This window comes from Orcinus orca, chromosome 3 (genome assembly GCF_937001465.1).
Source record: "Orcinus orca chromosome 3, mOrcOrc1.1, whole genome shotgun sequence".
Classification (NCBI taxonomy): domain Eukaryota; kingdom Metazoa; phylum Chordata; class Mammalia; order Artiodactyla; family Delphinidae; genus Orcinus; species Orcinus orca.
The window spans coordinates 87,617,856-87,643,186 of record NC_064561.1 but is presented as its reverse complement, the minus strand read 5'-3'; the positions used below and the strand labels follow the sequence as shown (position 1 = coordinate 87,643,186).

At 34.4% G+C, this 25,331-nt stretch overlaps 1 protein-coding gene across 1 annotated transcript in view; it reads right to left on the bottom strand.

Annotated features, from left to right (window-relative positions):
• Positions 1-7,299: 7,299 nt before the first annotated feature.
• DTWD2 (DTW domain containing 2) overlaps positions 7,300-25,331 on the bottom strand; it is a 155,496-nt gene continuing 137,464 nt past the window's right edge. Inside the window, exons 9-10 of the mRNA XM_004267481.4 lie at positions 13,378-13,506; positions 7,300-8,032 (exon numbers count right to left, since the gene is read on the bottom strand). Coding sequence (XP_004267529.1) covers positions 7,862-8,032; positions 13,378-13,506 — 300 coding nt within the window. The 3' untranslated portion in view covers positions 7,300-7,861. The remainder of the gene's footprint in view (positions 8,033-13,377; positions 13,507-25,331) is intronic.

The window sequence follows — 25,331 nt, the reverse complement described above, 5'->3', positions numbered from 1 at the left end:
CATATCTCAATATCCCCCTTCATACTTAGTTGATAACTTTACCACTTTCTTCACTGAAAAAATACAATCAGATAAAAAACATGTCAAATTTTTTCTTCAGCAAGTCTACCAATCTTCCCAGACAGCTATCCTTAATATCACGTATCTCAAAAAAAAAATTCCTGTCCTTTGATCCCTCTGAACTACTATTTCTCTGAAAAATTCCTTAAGATTATTTACGTGCTGCATCCTTCTCATCATTTAGCACAAAACTGAAAAGTCACCTCTTCCAACAAAGCCTTTCCCAACTACTATGATTGGACTCTCATACTCTGCTACAGGACCCTTTCCCATAACAGTTATCAATACCTGAAATTATTTTATTACATCTGTCTCCAACCACCAAACTTCAAGTTCTTGGACACAGGGATTCTGTCTTCAACATCACTGTATTCTCTAGTACCTAAAATAGTGCCTGACACATACTAAGAGCTAAATAAAAATATCTACCAAATAAATGGTTTATTGGAATGATTACTTAGAAACACTAAGTAGACCAAGATCTATCTACTAATAGACATAAAAGACAGACCTCACAGACACTTTTACTATATAGTGAAACCTGGTATTTTATGGATACCCAAGCCTATTTCACTAGTAACATCATGTCCAATTATCCAAAATAATGGTAGATGCATGGAGAGATATATTACCTAACAGACTTTGTTCTTTGATGCTAAATACTAGGAATCATTCATATATTTCAAATTAAATATTTATGATATTTTAATAATAATGTTACTGAGAATCACAAAACATAAACAATTCTATTTTTTAAAATAATTCAAATAACTTACAACAAAAATTAGTAGAAGCATTATACAAAGTAAATATTGTCATTAGTAATTTATTTCTTTTCAGATGGAAATTAAGTTTAATATTGTATTAATAATTTACTGAATATTAGGTATTACAAATCACAAATGTTTAGTTCTAAGTAAAAACTATTACTATACCCCATAAACATAGACATTAGTAAATTTTAAGCTAAAAAGACCGGGACTCTTAAAAGTAATGAAATCAATTCCCATAAATTAAAAATCAAAAAGTGACATCATAAATTCCCTGGCAGTCCAGTGGTTAGGACTCCGCGCTCTCACTGCCAAGGGCCCAGGTTCAATCCCTGGTCGGGGAACTAAGATCCCACAAGCCACGCGGTGTGGCCAAAAAAAAAAAAAAAAATTCAATGGCCTAATCCCAGGCCTACAATCCCCATTTAATCTATACTTCTCATCACCAATGATCTGAAAATAAAGGAGATCATTTACATTGGTATACTGACATTATTGAATTTACCAAATTCTTTTCCATACAGAAGTTTCCAGGACCTTTATGAGCAAATAAAACCATCCAAAGATATGAATAAGTTAACTATCTAATTGCTAGAATGCAGGAGTCCTTTATCAAAAAGGTACCTTTCAGATCAAGAAATCAGAAGCCTTGCTTTATATGTTGAATCTGCTCATAGATATTAGAAGGAAGGAAGGGACATAATTTTGTTTCCTGGACAGAATCACAGTAAGATCTTGCAAAGATGAGAAAGAAGTCCAATTTCTCCAAAGAAGACATACAGATGGCCAAAAGGCACATGAAAAGATGCTCAACATCACTAATTATTAGAGAAATACAAATCAAAACTACAATGAGGTTTCACCTCATACTGGTCAGAATAGCCATGATCAAAAAGTCTACAAACAATAAATGCTGGAGAAGGTGTGGAGAAAAGGGAACCATCCTACACTGTTGGAGGGAATGTAAAATGGTACACCCACTATGAAGAACAGTATAGATGTTCCTTAAAAAACTAAAAATAGAACTACCATATGATTCAGCAATCCCACTCCTGGGCATATATCTGCAGAAAACCATAATTTGAAAAGATACATGCACCCCAATGTTCACTGCAGCACTATTTACAATAGCAAAGATGTGGAAGCTACCTAAATGTCCATCAACAGAGGAATGGATAAAGATGTTGTACATATATACAATGGAATATTACCCAGCCATAAAAAAGAATGAAATAATGTCATCTGCAGCAACATGGATGGACCTAGAGATTATCATACTAAGTAAGTCAGAGAAAGACAAATATCATATGATATCACTCGTATGTGGAATCTAAATTAAAAACTGATACAAATGAACTTATTTACAAAACAGAAACAGACTTAGAGATATCAAAAACAAACTTATAGTTACCAAAGGGGAAATGCAGCAGGTGGAGAGGGATAAATCAGGAGCTTGGGATGAACATGTCACACACTACTATATATAAGATAGATAACCAACAAGGATCTACTGTATAGCACAGGGAACTCTACTCAATATTGTGTGATAACCTATATGAGAAAAGAATCCGAAAAAGAATAAATAGATGTATATGTGTAACTGAATCACTTTGCTGTACATCTGAAACTAATACATTGTAAATCAACTATACTCCAATTAAATTAAAAAGAAAAAGTGACATCATAATCTGTTTTCCCTACTTTAACCTACTGAATGAACACTTTATGAATTAAAGGAAGAGCCAATTTGTTAATGTATTTTGCCTGAAAGATACTCATTATTTCTACTAATCTTTACTTTTCCCTTATTCACTAAATGGATATTTTTCTTTTATAGAAAACTATATGCCATGGGTAAAAGTATCTGTCATTGTCTGTCCCATAGAATTTGAATTTGCAAGAGTTCTGAGAGTTACTAAACAATAACTATTAAATGTGATGTTAAAACGTTGGTTTCATTTCTATAATTGTAGATAATCCAGAGACGTGAAAAGGCAAGCTTACATTTTAGATCCAAAATCAAGGTTTTTTATATACATTTTTAACTGTTTCTTCATTGATTCTATTAAGAAAGAAGCAACTTTAGATATAAAATTATTTAATAAAGCCAAAAAAAACTCAGATTTATAAAATCTGATGATTTTTTCACATTGTAAATTACTGCCTTTTTCATATCAATTATGTTTCCCATAAAATTAAATATATACCAAAAATATAAGAGATTTTTTACCTTGTAAATAACATATTTAGAGACAGAAATGGATAAATGCTTTTAGCATACAAAATCAATGAAGAGTACATCTGTGAAAATAATCTTGAGGCAGTTGTACTTTCTAAAATGTTTTAATGCCTTAATTCCTTAATATACTTTTAAATAACAATAACAGTAAATTATAATTTCTTATTCAAAGGCCATCTATTTCAGGTTTTTTAATTCCTTATACTAAAAAATTTCTTTAAAAAATAATTCTTATGTTGTTAGTTCAAGTGAACAATTATTAAAGACTAATAAACAATTACTTGTTTGTCTAATATGTTTTTTTAAATAGACTAAAGGAGCCAAGTCATCTGCACAGAGTAAGTCATGGAGCACTGATTTCCTGCACAAATTTTAAACATAAAATTATAAACTATTAAGACCACTACAGGATCTTTTGTAAAGAAAAATACTTATGTAAGAATACATGAATAATTTGTAAAAAATTTTTCTACAAACTAGCACACAGGCTAAGGATAGTAGAAAAGGATAGAGGACAATGAGGGGAATGAGAGAGGGAGAGGAAGAGCCTAGGAAAGAAGAAGCAAGTGTGAAAAGAAAGGAGGGAGGATATGGTGACTATTGTTGATTAACACTGAATTGTATAACTGAAATTTGCTAAGAGAACTTAAATGTTATCACCAAAAAAAAAGTAAATATGTGAGGTGATGGATGTGTTAATTACTTCACAGGGAAGAAACCTTTCACAATGTATATCAAATCATCATGTTGTACACTTTAAATATCTTAAAATTTTATTTGTCAATGATACCTCCATAAAGCTGAAAAAAAGAGAAAGGAGGGAGAATATGCTAAGCAAAGCCAGTAAATAAAAATTTAGTCAGAAAAATTAAGGGGCAGTGATTTATTCTATGCTATAGGACAGAATTAGATGCAAAGTTTCATTACATCTAAAACACAGTCTACTTATCTATAAAAAAATCCACTCATACCTATTTTTAAGGAATAAATCTACATAGCAAAAATCCAGTTATATAAAACTTTTGAGTTCACTAAGTCAAAGCTAATTTTTTACTTAGAGCATCAATAACATTTACTTCTACACCAATGAAGTTGTATCCATGATCAACAACTTACCTTCCTGAAATTCAGTATCATTCAATGGAAAGGATTCTCTATTAGCATGACCACATTTTTAAACAGGCAATTTAGGGCAATAAATGGGGATATGTGATGAAGAAAGCTATACAGAAGTGCTCTTCTACATAATTCACTAACAGTGGTGGTGGTGAGGAACTTGCTCCTTCCAAAATCTTAGGGAGAAGACCGTAACACTGTAATGGTCACAGCTAAGAAAAGTTGGTTTGGAGTCTTAAAGTGGAGGAAAATAATTTTTCTTAACGTGACTCTCATGTTCCACATGAGAAATCTTATAATCCGAGCTATAGAAAGTTTCCAAGCACTGTGACTTGTTTCATATACTGTAGTTCTCAACCCTTTATACTCACATGTGCATAAAATTCTCAAAATAACATCACTCATTACACAGTGATTTTTTAACACACCACAAAAAGGCTGACTAAACACATGGTCACCTTATATATAAAGGAATACTCTCTGAGTTACATGGTTTAAATAACAATTCACAAAACAATCTACCCCACATCAAAGTGTAGAGTATACATGTAAAGGCTATATGTATACTCTACAGCTACAAATCCACAAAACCTAGAATTAATCCAGGCAACTCAACCAGATACAAAGCATCTGAAGTTAAAAGTCAACTGATATAATAAAAAAGTAACGACTTTTAAAAACCAGATTAAGTTAAATCCTCACATAATACTACACATTTTGAAAAATTTTAGTAACTAAAAATATTAATAATAGTTTTTAAAATGTATTTAAAAATGCTTAAAGAGAGTAAGTGACTAAAAAAGCTCTGTATACTAGAAAAAATAAAATGTGTGTGTGTATGTGTGTGTGTGTGTGTGTGTAAAGCTTACTTTTAAATCTAATGTTTAGTTTTTCCTTACAATTTAAAACTACATACAGGAAACTCTAGAAGTCATAAATAAAGAAAAAACAAAGTCCCCTCTTCTTGCTGAAATGTGTACATAACTGCAGTAGATGTAAGTTAGATATAAATATATACTACATGTATGTCTCTTATTCTATATAGAAATCTCCTTAAATATTTTCCCAAGGGAGTGGGAAAAATTTATTCTCTCAAATTGAAAGTTTTTGTCCACTAAAAATATTTATATTTGTTCTCAAAATTATAGCTGTCTTATATTCTACAGTTATTTCCATGTGAAAACTTCAATATAAGTAGTTTATCACAGTGAATAAACTTGTTCAATGAATACTGAGAAATCTAAACTTATCCAGATTGCATACAAATGAAAATGTGTGCTATTTCAAAATTACATGCACCTCTTTAAAAATCAGGGCTCTATCAAAGGCAATCTACAGATTCAATGCTATATCTATCAAAATTCCAATAGCATTTTTCACAGAAATAGAACAAATAATCCTAAAATGTGTATGAAACCAAAAAAGACCATGAATAGCCAAAGCAATCTTGAGAAAGAAGAACAAAGCTGGAGGTATCATGCTTCCTGATTTCAAACTATATTACAAAGCTACAGTAATCAAACAGTATGGTACTAGCACAAAAAGAGACACATAGATCAATGAAACAAACAGAGAGCCAAGAAACAAACCCACACTTATATGGTCAACTAATCTACCACAAAGGAGGCAAGAATATACAATGGAGAAAAGACAGTCTCTTCAATAAATGATGTTGGGAAAACTGAACAGCCACATGTAGCCACATGCAAAAGAAGGAAACTGGACCACTATCTTACACCATACACAAAGATCAACTCAAAATGGATTTAAGAACTAAAATGTAAGACCTAAAACCGTAAAACTCCCAGAAGAAAACATAAGCAGTAAGCTCTATGACATAGGTCTTGGCAATGCTTTTTTGAATCTGACACCAGAAGCAAAGGCAGGCAATAAATGCAAAAATAAACAAATGGGAGTACATCAAACTGAAGAACTTCTGCACAGCAAAGGAAACCATCAACAAAATGAAAAAGCATCCTACTTAATGAGAGAAAATATTTGCAAATCATATATCTAATAAGGGGTTACTATCCAAAATATATAAAGAACTATTACAATTAAATATCAAAAAAACAAACAATCCAATTTAAAAATGGGCAGAGGATCTGAATAGACATCTTTCCAAAGAAGACATAGAGATGGCCAACAGGTACATGAGAAGATGCTCAGCATCACTAATCATCAGGGAAATGCAAATCAAAACCAAAATGAGTCACCACCTCACACCTGTCAGAATGGCTGTCATCAAAAAGACAATAAATAACAAATGCTGGCAAGGATGTGGAGAAAAGGGAACCCTTGTGCACTGCTGGTGGGAATATAAATTGATGCAGCCACTATGGAAGGCAGCATGGAGGTTCCTCAAAAATTGAAAACAGAATTACTATATGATCCAGTGACTCCACTTCTGGGTATTTATCCAAAGAAAACACTAACTCGAAAAGATATCTGCACCACCATGTTCATTACAGCATTATTTACAACAGCCAAGATATGGAAACAACCTAAGCATCCCATCAATGGATGAATGGATAAAGAAAATGTGATATACACGTGCACGCACACGCACATATATATATATATATATATATATAAAGGAGTATTATTCATCCATAAAAAAATAATGAAATCTTGCCATTTGCAACAATATGGATGGACCTTTAGGGCATTATGCTAAGTGAAGTAAGTCGGACAAAGAAATGGTATCACTTAAATGTGGAATCTGGAAAAAAAAAAAAAAAGCTTATAGACAGACAAGCTCTAAGATAAAGAAAATAGACTGGTGTTTACCAGAGGCAGGGGTGGAGGTGAGGGTGGGAGTGAAATGGGTGAAGAGGGTCAAAAGGGCCGTTTTTAAACAAGTAAGTCATGGGAATGTACTATACAGCATGGTGACTATAGTTAGTAATACTGTATTGTATATTTTAAAGTTGCTAAGAGAGTATATCTTAAAACTTCTCATCACAAGAAAAAAATTTGTTCTAATTATGTAAGATGACAGATTTTAACTAGACTTATTGTAGTGATCATTTTGCAACGTATACAAATACCAAATCATTATGTTGTACACCTGAAAATAATGTTAGACAGTGAATATACTTTTTCTAATTAAACTTTAACTTTAAAAATATGGGCAATTAATCGCACACTTAAATCACATTGGCTGAATTCAATTTTAGTCCCTAAAGAATACTTATTTATGAAATAAATAAATTCAACCTAGATTACTTGATTATTATTTTCTTTTGTTACTTATTTCAAACTATAATGTTCATGTGCAAGATTATCCTCTATTATTGGTCTACACCTAATTATCTATAAATACTAACAGAAACAATACTGAACCAGTCAGGCACATCAATTTCCTTCCATTCCCTTTTATTAATAAGTACTTCTAACCCAGCTCAACAACTAATCACATTTCAAATTACTGACTTGAAAAAATGTATTAGAGGCACATTTTAAAAACAAATACAGTACAAAATCTTGCTTTTCACTGAATCACTGAATTTTGTTTGTTTGTTTTTTGGCTATTTGGATTACTTTCTTCTTCTGGGTAAGTTTAGTATGTAACTCTCATTCTTTAGACAAAAACCCACAGACTTAAAATGTATAAAAAGTTAACTCATTACTGTCAGCTGAAGACAACAAAACTAGCACCATAAGAACAACTGTACTAAATTTTAATGCTGTTCATTAATAGTTCCATTTTCCTGAGTTTGCGTTTGTTCTTTGGCATCGGCTTAGGATATAATCCATTTTTCAGAAGGTGTTCCTTGCTGAGGCGAATTTGAGCACCATGCTGAAGCTGGAAAGAGCATAAAGCTTGAAGAGGGCGAAGCAAAGTCTGTTAAGATAAAAAAAAAAGATACTAAAAAAAGTGTGACAAATCATGATATTCTATCTAAATTTTTTCTTTAGAAACAGGGGTTATTATTTTATTATTAGCTTTTAACTATGAAAAGCAATAGGCAATCAAATATATGATAACTTCTAAATAAATAATTCATTTAAATTCATACCTTACATACCACTAAGGAATTCCGGTAAGACACAAATACTAATTTTCCATATAGGTGATAAAGTCTAAATTTAGTTTTATACTTTAATATATTCAAACACTACAAAAACTGTTGCCATTATAATAACTAATCTGTAACAGCAGACTAAAAGAGACATTTAGGTACAAATTAGTTAATTCAGTTCAATCACAGACTAACACAAGCTTCCCTCTACTTGCTAACAAACGGATGATGGCAGCAATGCGTAAGTTTACTAATTCTCTCACACTACTCCATGGCCCACATACAAGTTAGATAACCAGGTGTGGGTGCATTCGAAATAACTGTAACTGTATACATACCTGTCTGAACTCAAATACCTATAGGGCCAGACATATAACATAAACATGTGACCTAGGTGGACCTATAAGGTAACAGAGAATGGTGGAGGTTGTCAAACAACTGAGCATATGTCCTTCTTAAAGTTATTCAAATTCAAAAATTAGGAAAAAAATCACAAAACATTAAGCTAGTGTTTAAACATATTTGAGTCAGAGTCTTTCCCTGGGCCTGAGTTCCCTGATCTAACACTTTTAAATAACAAACTTGATGGTGCAGATTGTTTAAAAAGAAAATAAAAGGAACAAAGATAGATTTAACTACAAAAATTTCACAATGTCTATGTGAAAATGTATTCCCCCACATATACAACAAAAGTGGCAGCAGAGGGCTTAACAGCTTTAATTTACAATGAACTCTTACAAATATGTGGCAGTCACTGGTAGTTGCTCTCCATATCCATTCTTTTCTTCCTTATTAAAAAAAAATCTAAAATTTTATTCAAGGTGGCAATGTGTCCAGCTAATAATACTACATTGACTAATGACAGTTTATCCAACAAGATGTAAGTGGAAGGCCTTGGGTTGGGACAGACCTGGCAGGCATAGGCTTTTGCCTTTTCTTCTTGCCTGGAACGTGATTGCCACATGTGGGATGACCACTATGTGACTACAGGACAATAAACATGAAGATTAAAGCCAAATACATACAGTGATGGACAGAAAGACAGAAGAAATCTGGGTCTCTGATGTCCTCTTCAGCTGCATCCCCAGCCATAGAACACTAACTTCAGCATTTCTTAATACAGGAGAAAAATAAACTCATATATGGCTCAACCACTGCAGTAAGGGCTCTGTTACATGCAACTAAATGTAACTCCTAACTGAGACACACCAGTAAGAAAAAGACAAACGTCTTGGAAAAGCTCTGCCTGACATTATTGTAGAGAGTCTCTTAGGTATGTTCTCATAATTTCTTTTCATATCTTCAATTCTTCAAACAAGAGAAGAAATATAGAAATGACTATAATTACTTTACAGAGTCAACATAAGGAAGTGATTGAATCCTGAAACATCATACCTAGGAAACATACCTTGGACCATATACAGACTGAGACAATTGCTATTTTATGACATTTATTAGAGTCTTCATAGATAGAAGAGTATTAATACTCCTCTGATTAAGGGCCTCCAACTTTTACTTCCTGAAGATAAGATTCTATCAATTTTCTGAGTAATTAAGACAATGAATTTTGGAGATAGATCTGTGGTAGTCACTAGGGCTGTTCACAAATACATCAGTTCTCTTTCATGATACATGATCAGACTGCATTTTCTAGCCCCTCTGAAGTTAGGCATGGCCATATAACTTGACTTGGTTAATGAAATGTGAGCACAAATACTGTGTGTCACCTCTGGGCAGATGCTTTAAAAGTGGTGTATGATTCCCCACCTCTCTTTATTCCTTCCTTAATAAAAGTAGAGTGATGTGTCTAGATGGTGCATCCATCAGCCTGGATCCCTAAGTGACTAACTATAATTAGCAGCGGTCCCCCTGGCAATCCCACTGTACAGGCAGTGTGTTATGCCATTCTGATTTGGGGGTTTTAAGTGACTGATGCAATCACTTACTAGCTATGTGTTCCCAGATAAGTTAACCTCTCTTTGCCTCGTTTTCTTCATCTGTAAAGTGAGGAATATTATGTCCACCTTATAAGGTTATTATTATGGTGCACTCACATGATACATTTAAAGTGCTTAGCATATAACTTGATTGATAATAAATGATAATGTTTCTCTCTACATTCATAACATTATATTTTGGGCAATGTGAAACTATATGAGAGGTTTACTGGTTCAGAAGAACAAAGAAAATCCTCTACTTACAAAATTAGTTTCTAAAAGTTTATTTGGGGGAAAATCAGTGTTCTGTAAATCCTCTGTCTATAGATGCAACGTGACAGTTTCAAAAGACCATTATTAACAACTACTGGTGATGAGTAGAGCTAAGACATTTAGGTTACAGCACAAAGCTTTGCCACTTCTAGTTACAAAAGTTCATAAGGCTTCCAAGGTATTAGTAACCCTGGTACATATTATAATGGCAAAATGAAAATCACCAACTTTCAGTTCAATTTTTCTGTCAATCTATAGACAAGAATCAGAGGCGAGGAAAGGCAAAAAGGTGAACTCTTCTTGAGAGCCCGGTGTCAGGCAATTAACATACATTACCCCATTCGATTCTCATAACAATATTATGAGGTAACTATTTTTTGTATACTGCAGATAAGAAAACAAAAACAAAGAGATTACATGAATTGTCTTTTGGCAAAAACTGCTGATGATAAGTGATAAAGTTTTAACTCAAACTTGCTTCAAAACTCATATCATGCTATCTCCAAGTGACTGAAAACTGCTCAAGAATAAAGGAAGAGAATGAATCAACAGACTAAGAAGGCCATTCTATGCCAAGTTCTTTATTTTGAGGAGCCCTACCTCTACAGAATGAAGCCAGCTGAAAAATTACTACTCTCCCCATCATCTTAAGGTTTTATTAGGATGCCCCTAATACAAGGTTATTGGGGGGAAAAGGCATGTTATAGCTTTCCTCCCCAGGAAGGAAAGAAAACACCTATTTCAGAGCAGATGTTCAGAAGAATGTACTAATTTTTTTATTGCAGCTATATTTAAACAAGCTGGACTTGGTGTTCCCCCACTAAGAAAGCTAATTGTTTGCCAGATGTAATAATAAGCAACTTGGGATGTTTCATATGCTTTTTTTCTGCTCATGTTTCTGCGACCATCTTATCAGCACCTCCCAAATCACACGTCTGATTATCAAACATCCTTCTTCTACTCCTAGTCACTATAGTATAACCACTCCTGGTGACCAAAGCAAAAAGAATGAGAACTCCAGGACCCCACTTTTGCTTTGGGATTTTATGTTCAACTTGATCCACAGAAAAAAATAAAAGCTCCAAAAGCTGAAGAGATGATAGATCCTTATACGCTTCTGTCTCTTAAACTCTGCCTGTTGTAAGATATTATACTAAAAACATAAGACAGGTTTCCTGCTGTGACAGTACATTAATTAATATCAGAATAATATATCTAATAAAGCTGGAAAGGGGGGAGCAGTAGCAGCATTTGTAGTAGTAGTAGTAGTACAAACCCTATGCCAAACCCTAGCCCTATTATACTATAACTACTACTACTAAAACACCACCGTTACCAACATTAAAGCTTCTGTTTAGGAATGCAGTAAAGATCCGATTCCAATTGTGGGAATAATAAATATAAATCCATAGAAGATTCTTTTTATAAACCAAAAGAAGAGGAAAGAAATTTTAAATTTATAGCCAAAGACCATTATATTTTTCCCTCAAGATTTAAACTTTTAATGAGGCCTATGTCTGATGTTGGCTGATCCTAGGATTTTACATCAACAAAAAGGAAAATACAGAGACTGTACAGAAAGCAAGCTTAAACAACAGCCTTGGCTTCCATCTTTCCTTTAAGACACCTAAAAATAATGTTGTTTTCTGCTGAAGAACATACACAGATGACGGTTAATAAACAAAACAGAGAGACAAGTATAGGGGTATATTAAGTGTTATATTGACGGAAGGTACATGGGAGTAGGTGCTAAAGTCAGAGGGGAGGAAAAAAGTCTGAGAACACTCCCTGGCTATTTGGAGGAAGGATTTAGGATCCCTCACGCATTTTTTTCCCTCAAAAGAAAGAGAAATTGCCTAGACCCAAAACTAAGTCTACTCACACAGATACACACAAAAATAGCCTACTCATGAAAGCCTACTTCTTTCAAAAGAAGAAAGTCTCCAACTCTGACACATACCATGGCTTAGGGTAGGGGAGAGGAAAAGGGCAATTCAATGCTTCTGGCATTCTTTAACTCCCCTTGCTTTGGAGGTCTTTTGTTCTTTTTCTTGGTAACTAATCCACTTATCCAGTTACTCTGACCTAAGCTTTTATCCATTATTGGAATTTCCCTCATGGCTAAGGCACACTTTTATAATAGAAACCATGGTGTACAATGAGAAAGACAGAAAGAAGGCAGGAAAGAGCATATTTTGTGCGTGTGCGTGTGTGTGTGTGTGTGTGTGTGTGTGTGTGTGTGTTAGAGGAGGGAGTTATAAAACTCCATTTAGTTTGCTATTTTTTTCTCTTGTCATAAATGGAAAGTTTCTTACATGTTCTAAAAGGTTGAGATGTTGGTGAGCTCACTGAAACATTATTATTTACTAATGATTATGAATTATATATGAAATCATCAGGCTTTCATGGAAATTAAATAAAATGTTGATTGCAGGTTATAACCTTTTCATATTCTGTAGGCTTTTTTCTCAAGAAAAATTATATCTTTTTATACCCTAAGCAAGGTTAATAAGATAAATAGGAAGTTGGTATATCTCCTTGAATAAAAGCACCAATGGAAAAAATCTTGCTGTAAAATGTTCTTTTAAATAAAAAGAAAAAAGTCTAGTACAAGAGAACACAAAAGACTAAAACAGAAATACAGACTACTGAAAGACATATCTAGCCCCAAAAAACTATATTTAATGTTATGCTATTTAAAAACGATTTAGCATATTACAAATGGTGTTTGCACAGCTTAGAATGAATATTTAAATAATGCAATCTGGAACGTTAAACTAACAGAGAAACACCAGAGGGGAAAGGAAGGTTATAAAAGTGCACAAATTTCTATCACAGATACAGTCTACTTGTCACTTAAGTTACAAATTTAACAAGTTATGCATTTTTAAATTTTCTAGACAAAAATCTAACCAAACTCCTACTTTCAAAAACTATATAACTTTCCAAAGACATACCTCTTGTATGTAATTATTTTTCTCCAAGATAGAAAGAGCAACAGCTGCACACTCCAGTGTAGAAAGGCACCTATTAGTTGGTTGCGCCCGAATTACATACTGACTAGAAATGCTGGTTTTTAATTGCACCTGAAATCAAAAACAGAATAGAATGTAATTTTTCTTTTAAGTTTAAAACTATAAGGTCTGTTTTTTATTTTATTTTATTTTATTTTTGCAGTACAGGGGCCTCTCACTGTTGTGGCCTCTCCCATTGCGGAGCACAGGCTCTGGACGCACAGGCTCAGCGGCCATGGCTCACAGGCCCAGCCGCTTTGCGGCATGTAGGATCTTTCTGGACCAGGGCACGAACCCATGTCCCCTCCATCGGCAGGCGGACTCTCAACCACTGTGCCACCAGGGAAGCCCCTAAGGTCTGTATTTTAAATACTAATTACTCTAATTTCCTTCCAAAATTGCCAGTTTATAAATATTAAATGTATCAATATCTTCTATACATAATATCCTTTTATTATTGTTTTGTTAAATAGAAGCAAGAGGATAGTTACACATCTGACAAACAAAATGTATTCAAAATATATACAAATTCCTACAAATCAAAAATAAAAAGACTAATAACCCCCTCCCAGTGGGCAAAAAGAGTGAACAGACACTTCACAAAAGAAGATATACAAGTAGCAAATAGGTACATGTAAAAGGGCTCAACATGATTTAATGTAAATTAAAATCACAATGAGGGGCTTCCCTGGTGGCGCAGTGGTTGAGAATCCACCTGCCAATGCAGGGGACATGGGTTCGAGCCCTGGTCTAGGAAGATCCCACATGCCACGGAGCAACTAAGCCCGTGCGCCACAACTACTGAGCCTGTGCTCTAGAGTCTGTGAGCCACAGCTACTGAAGCCCGTGCACCTAGAGCCAATGCTCTGCAACAAGAGAAGCCACCGCAATGAGAAGCTCTCACACCGCAATGAAGAGTAGCCCCCGCTCACTGCAACTAGAGAAAGCCCGTGTGCAGCAACGAAGACCCAACACAATCAAAAATAAATAAAATAAAATAAAATAAAATAAAATCATAAGAAGATAACATTTCACTCATTAGAACAGTTAACATCGAAAAGACTAACACCACCAAATGAGGATAGAGTAAATGAAACTCTCATACACTGAAGTGGAAGTGAAAATGGTTTAATCACTTTGGAGAACTGACGATTGGGATATTTTATTTTCTGGTTTATTACTCCATTATTTCTTAAACTGATAAGCATATATCTGTGTGGGTGTAAATCTATATAAACACACAGAGATACACACACATACCAACACACACACACACACACACACACACACATATATCCTCTTTTTAGATAAAAGTAGCATACTACAGATACTTTTCTCCATCGAGATAATATTTTAGCTGAGATAGAGTCAGACATGAGAAAGGCAATAGAAAACTGAATGTCAGCATTTTGGCCCTTTGATTCCTACTTTAATTAAATGAAACTCAAGTAATCTTACACTCATAAAGCCCACAACTCTGACCAAAATCACATTTAAGGATATGTGATGGGAAATATGGTTTTTCCACTCTGATTGCTTTTTGTTCAAAAAATTATCCTCTACAACTTGTTTCCTTTCCTTCCTCAAAAAGAGATGAGGGGAGAAGGGGGAGGGAGGGAGAGAGAGAGAGAGAAACAAAATGGGCATCATAAAAGATTCACTATAGAATGTATTGCCCTATATATGATTTTGGAATATATTCTTTAAAGCATAGTTGACTAATTATATTTTAGATATCATATTTAAATTACTCTGCATTTCTACCAATGGACAAGATGAAAAACAGATGCAGGGAGAGAAAGAGATGGAAGAAAACGGTTGAGAAACATGTATAATGATAAAAGAAAGCCTATGTTTAAATAACTGTAAGAATAATTCATGATGTTGATTAATTGTAATTACTAAAAGCTTTGATATTTCATCAGGTCAACTAGTAGAACAGAGTACAGACAACTACTGCTTTCAATACTTAATTCCAAGTCATCACTGGAGGAATTTATAACAAGCATCTGATTAAAACAAAACCTTTGGAAAACATGCAAAATTCACAGTGGATTTTGTTTATTGGAATTAATTTGATTTTTAAAAGAAATTTGTTATTTTGGGAGGGTGTTTTATTTCTTACTGTGGCTCACACGGCTGTATGAAAACAGAATTTGAAATATATGATTTGTTAGAAGACTTCAGAATATCCTTCACAAATCATCTCTCTGGGAGTTACCTAGTAACTGGATATATTAAAAGAGTATATATAACTAACATCTGTCATATTATTTGGATACCTGTTATTAAAGCATGCTAATGTGATCTCACGGCACCTCCTTTTACGCTTACGTGCTATATCACCTTCATCACACACTTAATTCAGTGAGTAAATGACCAAGACTAAAAAGAAACCCTGTTGATCCATCTTCTTGAGAAGTCACAAGCATCATAATAATTTTTCAGAAACTGCCTCATCTTCATGAATAAGTGTTCAAGAAAATCCAAGGCAAAATTCACTATTATAAGAAATGAAAAAAATTAACATATGATGAAAGTATGGTATGTAGAAAGAGGAACTACTGAAAGACCAATGTTATTATATCAAAGTTGACAATAATTAATCACTTAATTTCAGTCATTTAGTTTCTCAGTTTCTGCTCACTTGATAAAAATCAGATAGCTGGACCTGATGGTATTAAAACCTATTTTTTAGTGATCAATCCCAAGATCATATAATGTATATGTAATTTTAATGCTACATTAATTATATATCATTATTGTTAATATATTATGTATAATTATTATATACAATCTTCATTTCCAATTTTTGGAAGCCATGCTGATGCAAAGAATGCTTCAATAATTTTGATCTTCTTGGAAGTTGGTTCTCCATGGGTAGAAGTTGTATGAGTGCTCTTAATGTGACTTCTTTAGGAACAGGAGTATCATTGGTTGGTTCAGAATTCTACTGGTATAGGTTGTAAGCCTATAATATAACTCCCATTTTAGAAAGAGCCAACTCATCCAAATTTGACTTCTAGACTGAGCTTCAGAACTTTTCCACTGATTCTCTAAAATTTGAATTCCTTAAAATTCTTTTGTTGTTAATGCCTTCCTTTATTTTCTTCCATTAAATATATATTTAATATATAAGTATACCAGATAACAGTTTGACAGCTATGATCACTGTTCAGATGCTTTTTAAAAGGGTTTTTCCAAATGTCTCCTTCCTAGATAGACCTTTAGCTATTTTTGTGATTTGTGTCATTAATAGTGTGGAAGTCATAGCATGTTCAGTGGTTTAGTAATGACCTTTAGGACTCAAAAAAATATCCAAAGGATTAACATGCCATGGCTTATGTTTGCATAACACGTCTTTAAAATAATTTACTATAATATAGTTAATTCTTTTATCAAGAAAAATAAACTATAAAAGACCTCAAAATTAAAATTTTAATCATCTCCACACACACACACACCCAACAAATGCTGTATTTTTATAATTTGATGGTGATTACGTGTTATCTGTTCTCAGGCTCTTTTAAGACAAGTTTCATTATTACATAAAACTATTGTGCTCCTCACTTAATTATTAAGAGTCACAAGACATTCTAATCAGTTGATCAGCTTCCTTAAAGGTTTCTAGGAAAATCAATCTATTTTGCAGGCTTTCTGAAACAACCCTAGTCTAGACCAAGCTAAAAAAATTCTTTCTACTAACATTCTGAATTCCTTACCAGTGGAAGACACACATAAAAACCCTCCTTTCTGAAGCACCCTTTTTTCTATGATCTTTCACAAACAAGAATCAGTATCTGAGCTTATGAGCTGCCCTTTGAAGGAGAGGTACTAAATCTTTTCTTCTAGCCCCAATCCCTCAATCCACTTCATTCCTTTAATTTCCTCAGTTTAGTTCAACACTATGATCTAATAGTGATAAGAGTCCAGCTTTGGCATCAGACAGTTGCCAGTTTGAACAGAGACTTAACCACTTATATGCAAAGTCTCATGCACTTGGACAGTAAGTGCTATTCTAGAAAATGTACATATATTGTCTCATTTAATTCTCGCAAAGAACCTATGAAGTACTATTATCTCCATTTTACAGATGAGGAAACCAAAGTACAGAGAGGTGAAATAACTTACCCAGCGTTCCAAAATCAATCATGGTAAAGCAGATAAATGAATTTATAGTCTTCTTTGAGAGCTTGAGCTCTTCATAACTAGGCTAATAATTAAATGGATGAATTCTTAAGCAAATCCCAACATATTAAACAAATAAAACAAAGCTATTCTGCTGGAAAGCAAGGCTGAGGGACTCCTGAATAATTTTAGGGGTCTTATGAACACAGTGTAAAAAAAAAATGATAAAGGGGGAGGAGTCTTCTCAAGAATGAAAGTTTCTCACACATATCAATATCTATGTCTTGCTCCCATCTTCCCACACTATGAAGCCTGTAAAGTTTTTATAGAAAGTTAAGATTCCAGGATTAATGTTGAAACTCAGAAAATTTGATAAAAATAAGGTTAAAGGGGGCATTAGTTATAGATAAAATGATAATATTGTGCTACTTCCAAAACACATTATTGTTTAAATTTTTTTTTCTGAGTTGACCTGAGAAACTTCATTTCATAACAGTTTCTATGGTAAAGCACAATTCCAAAATTACCAAAGAACTTGTAGAACGAACACATTGGGTTTAAAATTTAGTACTTTCAAAAAAAAAAAAATTTAGTACTTTCTTACACATTAAAATGATAATTAAAGTTACACATTGCTTTTCCAACACACAAAAACTTTGATGTTAAAAATGCAAACATACAATTCAGAAGCCTAAAAATTATGCACTTACAAATTTCAAATTTAAGCAAATCTAAATAATGATACAAAATTAAAATTCTGTTGAGTGACATATTTAATCAAATATCTTGACTAGTGTTTTTTCCTACTAATAAAAATATTTAATCTACCACATAACTCCAAGTAGTGCATATCTGAAGTCACTGAGAACTATGGGTATGGAAATATCTAGAGAAGGAAAGTAAAAACACATAGATTCATGAGATCACAGAATTGGAAGTTATCTTTATAAGTCAAATAGTAATCTCCACGTTCCCAGGCATAATTATTCTTTTAAAAAGTTTAGAATGACAGAATTAAAGTTTAAAATAATATTGAAATATAATAATTTCTCTTAAATAAAAAAAGTTTTATCTGAGTTTTTAAGCTTCCTCTTTAAAAAAAAAAGAATAGAGACATGAAAACAAAAATTCCTTAAGATTATTGGCTACCACCCCTGGTGGCGCAGTGGTTAAGAATCTGCCTGCCAATGCAGAGGACACGGGTTCGAGCCCTGGTCCGGGAAGATCCCACATGCCGCGGAGCAACTAAATCCATGTGTCACAACTACTGAGCCTGTGCTCTGGAGCCCGCGAACCACAACAACTGAGCCCACGTGCCACAACTACTGAAGCCCACGCACCTAGAGCCCGTGCTGCACAACAAGAGAAGCCACCGCAATGAGAAGCCCGCGCACCGCAACAGAGTAGCCCCCACTCGCTGCAACTAGAGAAAGACCGCACGCAGCAACGAAGACCCAACGCAGCCAAAAAAGTTTAAAAAACAAAAAAACATTATTGCCTACAATAACTTCAGAGTGATTTCAGTAAATTAACAAAACATTACACCATTAAACAAGCCAGAAAGAAGAATGTGACTATAGATTACACGTCTTGGCATTACTTTCTGCTGCTATTTTTCTCAGCAATACTTAATGGAGACGAGTCTCTGTTGAAAAATGCTATAGAAACTAACTTTTGTGATATCTCCTGAAATTGAAATTGTCCAAACTAAGCATGTCTACATGTATGCATTTATTCATACTGGGCTTACCTCAATTTATATCCTTTATTAGGAAACTTAGAACAGAAACTGATTTAGGATATTAGAAATTGATTTACTAGTCTCACCTAAGTAATAACCAATTTTATAATGTCTTGCTAGTGAAACATTTTCTCACCAAAGATAAATTTCATTTAACAATTATCATTTCTACTCACTTCAAAAGCTGTCATGGCTTTATAAACAGCTATTGGAAAATAAATCGTAAATTAGCCTAGGTGTGAAATAAAGCACACATTAAACAATTACTTCATAAGTTCAATTTGTCACATAAAATTTTTATTTTAAAATTTACTGAGTTAAATTGTACACTCTTTTACTTAACAACACTTTTCTATAACCTTGAATTAAAATAATGTGCATTTATTGGGAGACAGAAAAGCACAGTAACTAAAAGCATAAGAAAGGAAATTATTAACTCTACATAATAGTAGTATGACCTCAAACAAGATTTAAACTCTCAGAGCCTAAAACATTAACAACCTTAAAGAATGATTGTGCTCGGGCTTCCCTGGGGGCGCAGTGGTTGAGAGTCCGCCTGCCGATGCAGGGGGCGCGGGTTCGTGCCCCGGTCAGGGAGGATCCCACATGCCGCGGAGCGGCTGGGCTTGTGAGTCATGGCCGCTGAGCCTGCGCGTCCGGAGCCTGTGCTCCGCAACGGGAGAGGCCACAACAGTGAGAGGCCCGCGTACCGCAAAAAAAAAAGAATGATTGTGCTTTAAGATGCTAATATATGTGAAGTGCTCAGCAATGCCTGCCATACAGTAAGCAGGCAATACAGGCAAAGATGCTGATGAGGGTGGTACTGATGCTACTGATGTTAACCAGGATAGTGCTAGTGATGATTTACAATGCTTTCTTCACAATCTAATGAATAAGTGTGAAGCAACTCAGCTTTATCGCAATAAAGCCAGATGAGTAGCCTGACCAAGAGTGTGGGATAAGATAAAACTTAGAGCTAGAAGAATGTCAAATTTTACAGGATGGAACAGGTAGATGGAACAGGTTCAACAGCTATTGAACAGGTAGAGAAAAAGCAGTCTTAGAAGCAGGAGAAAGAACCAGAAAGGAGTTTCACGGAATAACAGAGAACAAGTTACATTGCCAGATAAATAAAATATTCCTAACAGTAAGAATCCTGAAAAAGGCAGAAATATTTTCATTAAAGATATAATTTATATACAAGGAAAATATTCATATTTTACTCTTTTGCCCTTTAAGTACATGATCTAAGCATCATTAAAATGTGCAATAATTCCCAAAGTACTGAATCTTGTATCTAAATCTTTGATATTTCTTTAAAACATTCCCAAACAACACTATGTAACAGAAGAGACAGACCAAGAATTTATAATGATTTTTGAAAATACTTTTAAAATGAAATTTTTTTCATTTCTTGAATGACCTTGCATGACTATTTTATCTGCCTAATATTTTCAATATATTTTCTCATCTTCTTCTACCTCTGCACATGTGTAACTTATCTGTAATGTTTAATTGATTTTATGACAGTAAAACTGGCAGACGGACATAAAAAAGAATTGGCTAACAATAGGGTGCTATGTTCCTTTGAAGAATACAGAGTACAGAATACTTAAATGATAAGAAATTATGAGTTGCAGAATATCACAATTTTTTTAACTGAAGTATAATTAACTTACAATATTAAATAGTTTCAGGTGTACAACATAGTGATTTGATATTTTTATACCTTTTATTACCTTTGATCATTTTACACCAAAATGATCACCAGGATAAGGATAGTTAACATCTGTCACCATACAAAGTTATTACAATATTATTGACAATATTCCCTATGTTGTACATTATATCTCCATAACTTTGTAGCTGGAAGTTTGTACCTCTTAATCTTCTTCACTTATTTTGCCCATCCCTTTACCCACCTCCCCTCTGGCGATCACCAGTTAGTTCTCTGTATCTATGAGTCTGTTTCTATTTTATTATGTTTGTTTTGTTTTTTAGATTCACACAGGGGAATTCCCTGGCGGTCCAGTGGTTAGGACTCAGCACTTTCACTGCCATGGCCCAGGTTCAATCCCTGCTTGGGGAACTAAGATCCCGCTAGCCACACAGAGTGGCCGAAAATAAAAATAAAAAAGTGATATCACACAGTATTGGTCTTTCTCTGTCTTATTTCACTTAGCATAATACCCTCTAGGTCCATCCATTTTGTCACAAATGGCAAGATTTTGTTCTTTTTATGGTTAAGTAATATTCCATTGTGTATATATACCACATATTCTTTATCCATTCATCTTTTCACAGACAATTAGGTTGCTTCCATATCTTGGCTATTGTAAATAATGTTACAATGAACACCGGTATGCATATATCTTCTTTAATTAGTGCTTTTGTTATTTTCAGTTAAATACCCAGAAGTGAAGCTGCTGAGCCATACAGCAGTTCCATTTTTTAATTTTTTGTTTTCCACAGCATCCGTACCAATGTACATTCCTATCAACATTGTACCAGGGTTCCCTTTTCTCCACATGCTTGCCAACGCTTTTTATTACTTGTCTTCTTGATAACAGCCACTCTGAAAGGTGTGAGGTAATCATTTCATTTTGGTTTGGATTGCATTTCCCTGATGACTAGAGAAGTTAAGCATCTTTTCATGTGCCTGTTAGCTATTTGTACGTCTTCTTTGAAAAAATATCTATTTATGTCTTCTGCCCATTTTTAAATTAAATTGTTTGGGTTTTTTGATATTGAGTTGTATGAGCTTTTTTTAACCTATTTTGTGTATTAACCCCTTATTGAACTTGTCATTTGAAAATGTCTTCTCCCATTCAGTAAGGGGATTTTTCATTCAGTTGATAGTTACCTTCACTATGCAAAAGGTTTTCAGTTTGATGTAGTCCCACTTGTTTACTTTTGCTTTTGTTGCTCTTGCTTAAGAAGACAGATCCAAAAAAATATTGTTGAGACCTATGTCAAAGAGCATACTGCCTATGCTTTCTTTTAGGAGTTTTATGCTTTCAGGTCCTACATTTAGACTTTAATCCACTTGACTTTATTTTTTATAGATGGTGTAAGACAGTGGCTTAAGTTTCGTTCTTTTGCACATAGCTGTCCAGCTTTGCCAACATCACTTACTGAAGAGTTTGTCTTTACCCCCATTGTATATTTTTGCTCCCTTTGTCATAGATTAATTGACCATATAAGTGTGGGTTTATTTCTGGTTTGTCTATTCTGTTCCTTTGATCTGTGTGTCTGTTTTTGTGCCAGCACGATATAATTTTGATTACTACAGCTTTGTAGTACAGTTTGAAATCAGAGTGCATGATGCCTCCATGTCTGTTAATTATTTTCTTAGACTATTTAATAGAGCTAGTGAAATCCAAAAAGTGAATTGGCGTTTCTTAAATAAATCCATTCAAACACAATTTGGACAACATCAAGTACCCTGCATAACAGCCATTAATGATATAATATATTCCCCTCAGAAATATAACATAATTCTGTCAACTTTGTAGCACGAAGAATATGTGCATAAATGTCAGATACTGAATTTGACAAGTGAGTTAGTTTTTATTGACACAAATAAGGCTGAAAAATTACCACCCAAAAAAAGGGATGAAAGACTGATAACTGCAATGAAGAGTAAAAATAATATGGGAAAAGAACACAAGGTAAAGAATTCTTTAAAAATTACAGGAATTTCTTTTCTATTCAGTAGGAAAAGATCTGATTTCAAATTAAAACTTAATTTCCCCAAAGCTTATCATTCACTTTTCAAATGACTTAAAGGAAAATTCTATTAGATGGTTAATCAAAACACTGGCATGGGCTCTTCGGTGGGGCTAATGGTGGACTCTGGGAGGGCTCATGCCAAGGAGTACTTTGCAGAACTTCTGTTGCCAGTGTCCTAGTCTCCACGGTGAGCCACAGCCACCGCCCGCCTCCACAAGAGACCCTCCAACACTAGCAGTCGAGTGGCGGACAGGGTCTTGGTGCTCTGGACGGGTGTCAGGCCTGAGCCTCTGAGGTGGGAGAGCTGAGTTCAGGACATTGGTCAACCAGAGACCTCTGGGGCCGATGTAACATCAAACGGCGAAAGCTCTCCCAGAGATCTCCATCTCAATGCTAAGACCAGCTCCACTCAACAACCAGCAAGCTACAGTGCTGGACACCCTATGCAAACAACTAGCAAGAGAGGAACACAACCCCACCGATTAGCAGAGAGGCTGCCTAAAATCATTATGAGGTGACAGACACCCCAAAACATACCACCAGATGTGGACCTGCCCATCAGAAAGAGAAGATCCAGCCTCATCCGCCAGAACACAGGCACCACTCCTTTCTACCAGGAAGCCTAAACAAACCACTGAACCAACCTTACCCATTGGAGGCAGACACCAAAAACAACGGGAACTACGAACTTGCAGTCTGTGTAAAGGAGACCCAAACACAGTAAGTTAAGCAAAGTGAGAAGACAGGGAAACACACAGCAGATGAAAGAGCAAGGTAAAAATGCACCAGACCAAACAAATGAAGAGGAAATAGGCAGTCGATATGAAAAATAATTCAGAGTAATGACAGTAAAAATGATCCAAAATCTTCGAAATACAACGGAGAAATGCTTAAAAACGATCTAGAAGAACTAAAGGGAAAAAAAACAATGATGAACAGCACAATAAATGAAATTTAAAATTCTCTAGAAGGAATCAGTAGCAGAATAACTGAGGCAGAAGAATGGATAAGTGACCTGGAAGATAAAATAGTGGAAATAAATACTGCAGAGCAGAATAAAGAAAAAAGGATGAAAAGAATTGAGGACAGTCTCAGAGACCTCTGGGACAACATTAAATGCACCAACATTCGAACTATAAAGGTCCCAGAAGAAAAAGAGAAAGAAAAAGGGACTGATAAAATATATGAAGAGATTATAGTTGAAAACTTCCCTAATATGGGAAGAGAAATAGTCAATCAAGACCAAGAAGCACAGAGAGTCCCATACAGGATAAATCCAAGGAGGAACACGCCAAGACACATATTAATCAAACTATCAAAAATTAAATGCAAAGAAAAAATATTAAAAGCAGCATGGGGAAAGCGACAAATAACGTACAAGGGAATCCCCACAAAGTTAACAGCTGAACTTTCAGCAGAAATTCTGCAAGCCAGAAGGGAGTGGCAGGACATATTTACAGTTATGAAAGGGAAAACCTACAACCAAGATTACTCTACCCAGCAAGGATCTCATTCAGCTTCAACGAAGAAATTAAAACCTTTACAGACAAGCAAAAGCTAAGAGAATTCAGCACCACCAAACCAGCTCTACAACAAATGCTAACGGAACTTCTCTAGGCAGGAAACACAAGAGAAGGAAAAGACCTACAACAACAAACACAAAACAATTAAGAAAATGGTAACAGGAACATATATATTGATAACTACCTTAAATGTAAATGGATTAAACACTACAACCAAAAGACACAGACTGGCTGAATGGATACAAAAACAAGACCCGTATATATGCTGTCTACAAGAGACCCACTTCAGACCTAGGGACACATACAGACTGAAAGTGAGGGGATGGATAAAGATATTCCATGCAAATGGAAATCAGAAGAAAGCTGGAGTAGCAATTCTCATATCAAACAAAATAGACTTTAAAATAAAGACTATTACAAGAGACAAAGAAGGACACTATATAATGATCAAGGGATCAATCTAAGAAGAAGATATAACAAGTGTAAATATTTATGCACCCAACATAGGTGCACCTCAATACATAAGGTAAATGCTAACAGCCATAAAAGGGGAAATCAACAGTAACACAATCACAGTAGGGGACTTTAACACCCCACTTTCATCCAATGGACAGATCATCAAAAATGAAAATAAATAAGGAAACACAAGCTTTAAATGATACATTAAACAAGATGGACTTAATTGATATTTATAGGACATGCCATCCAAAAACAACAGAATACACATTCTTCTCAAGTGCTCATGGAACATTCTCCAGGACAGATCATATCTT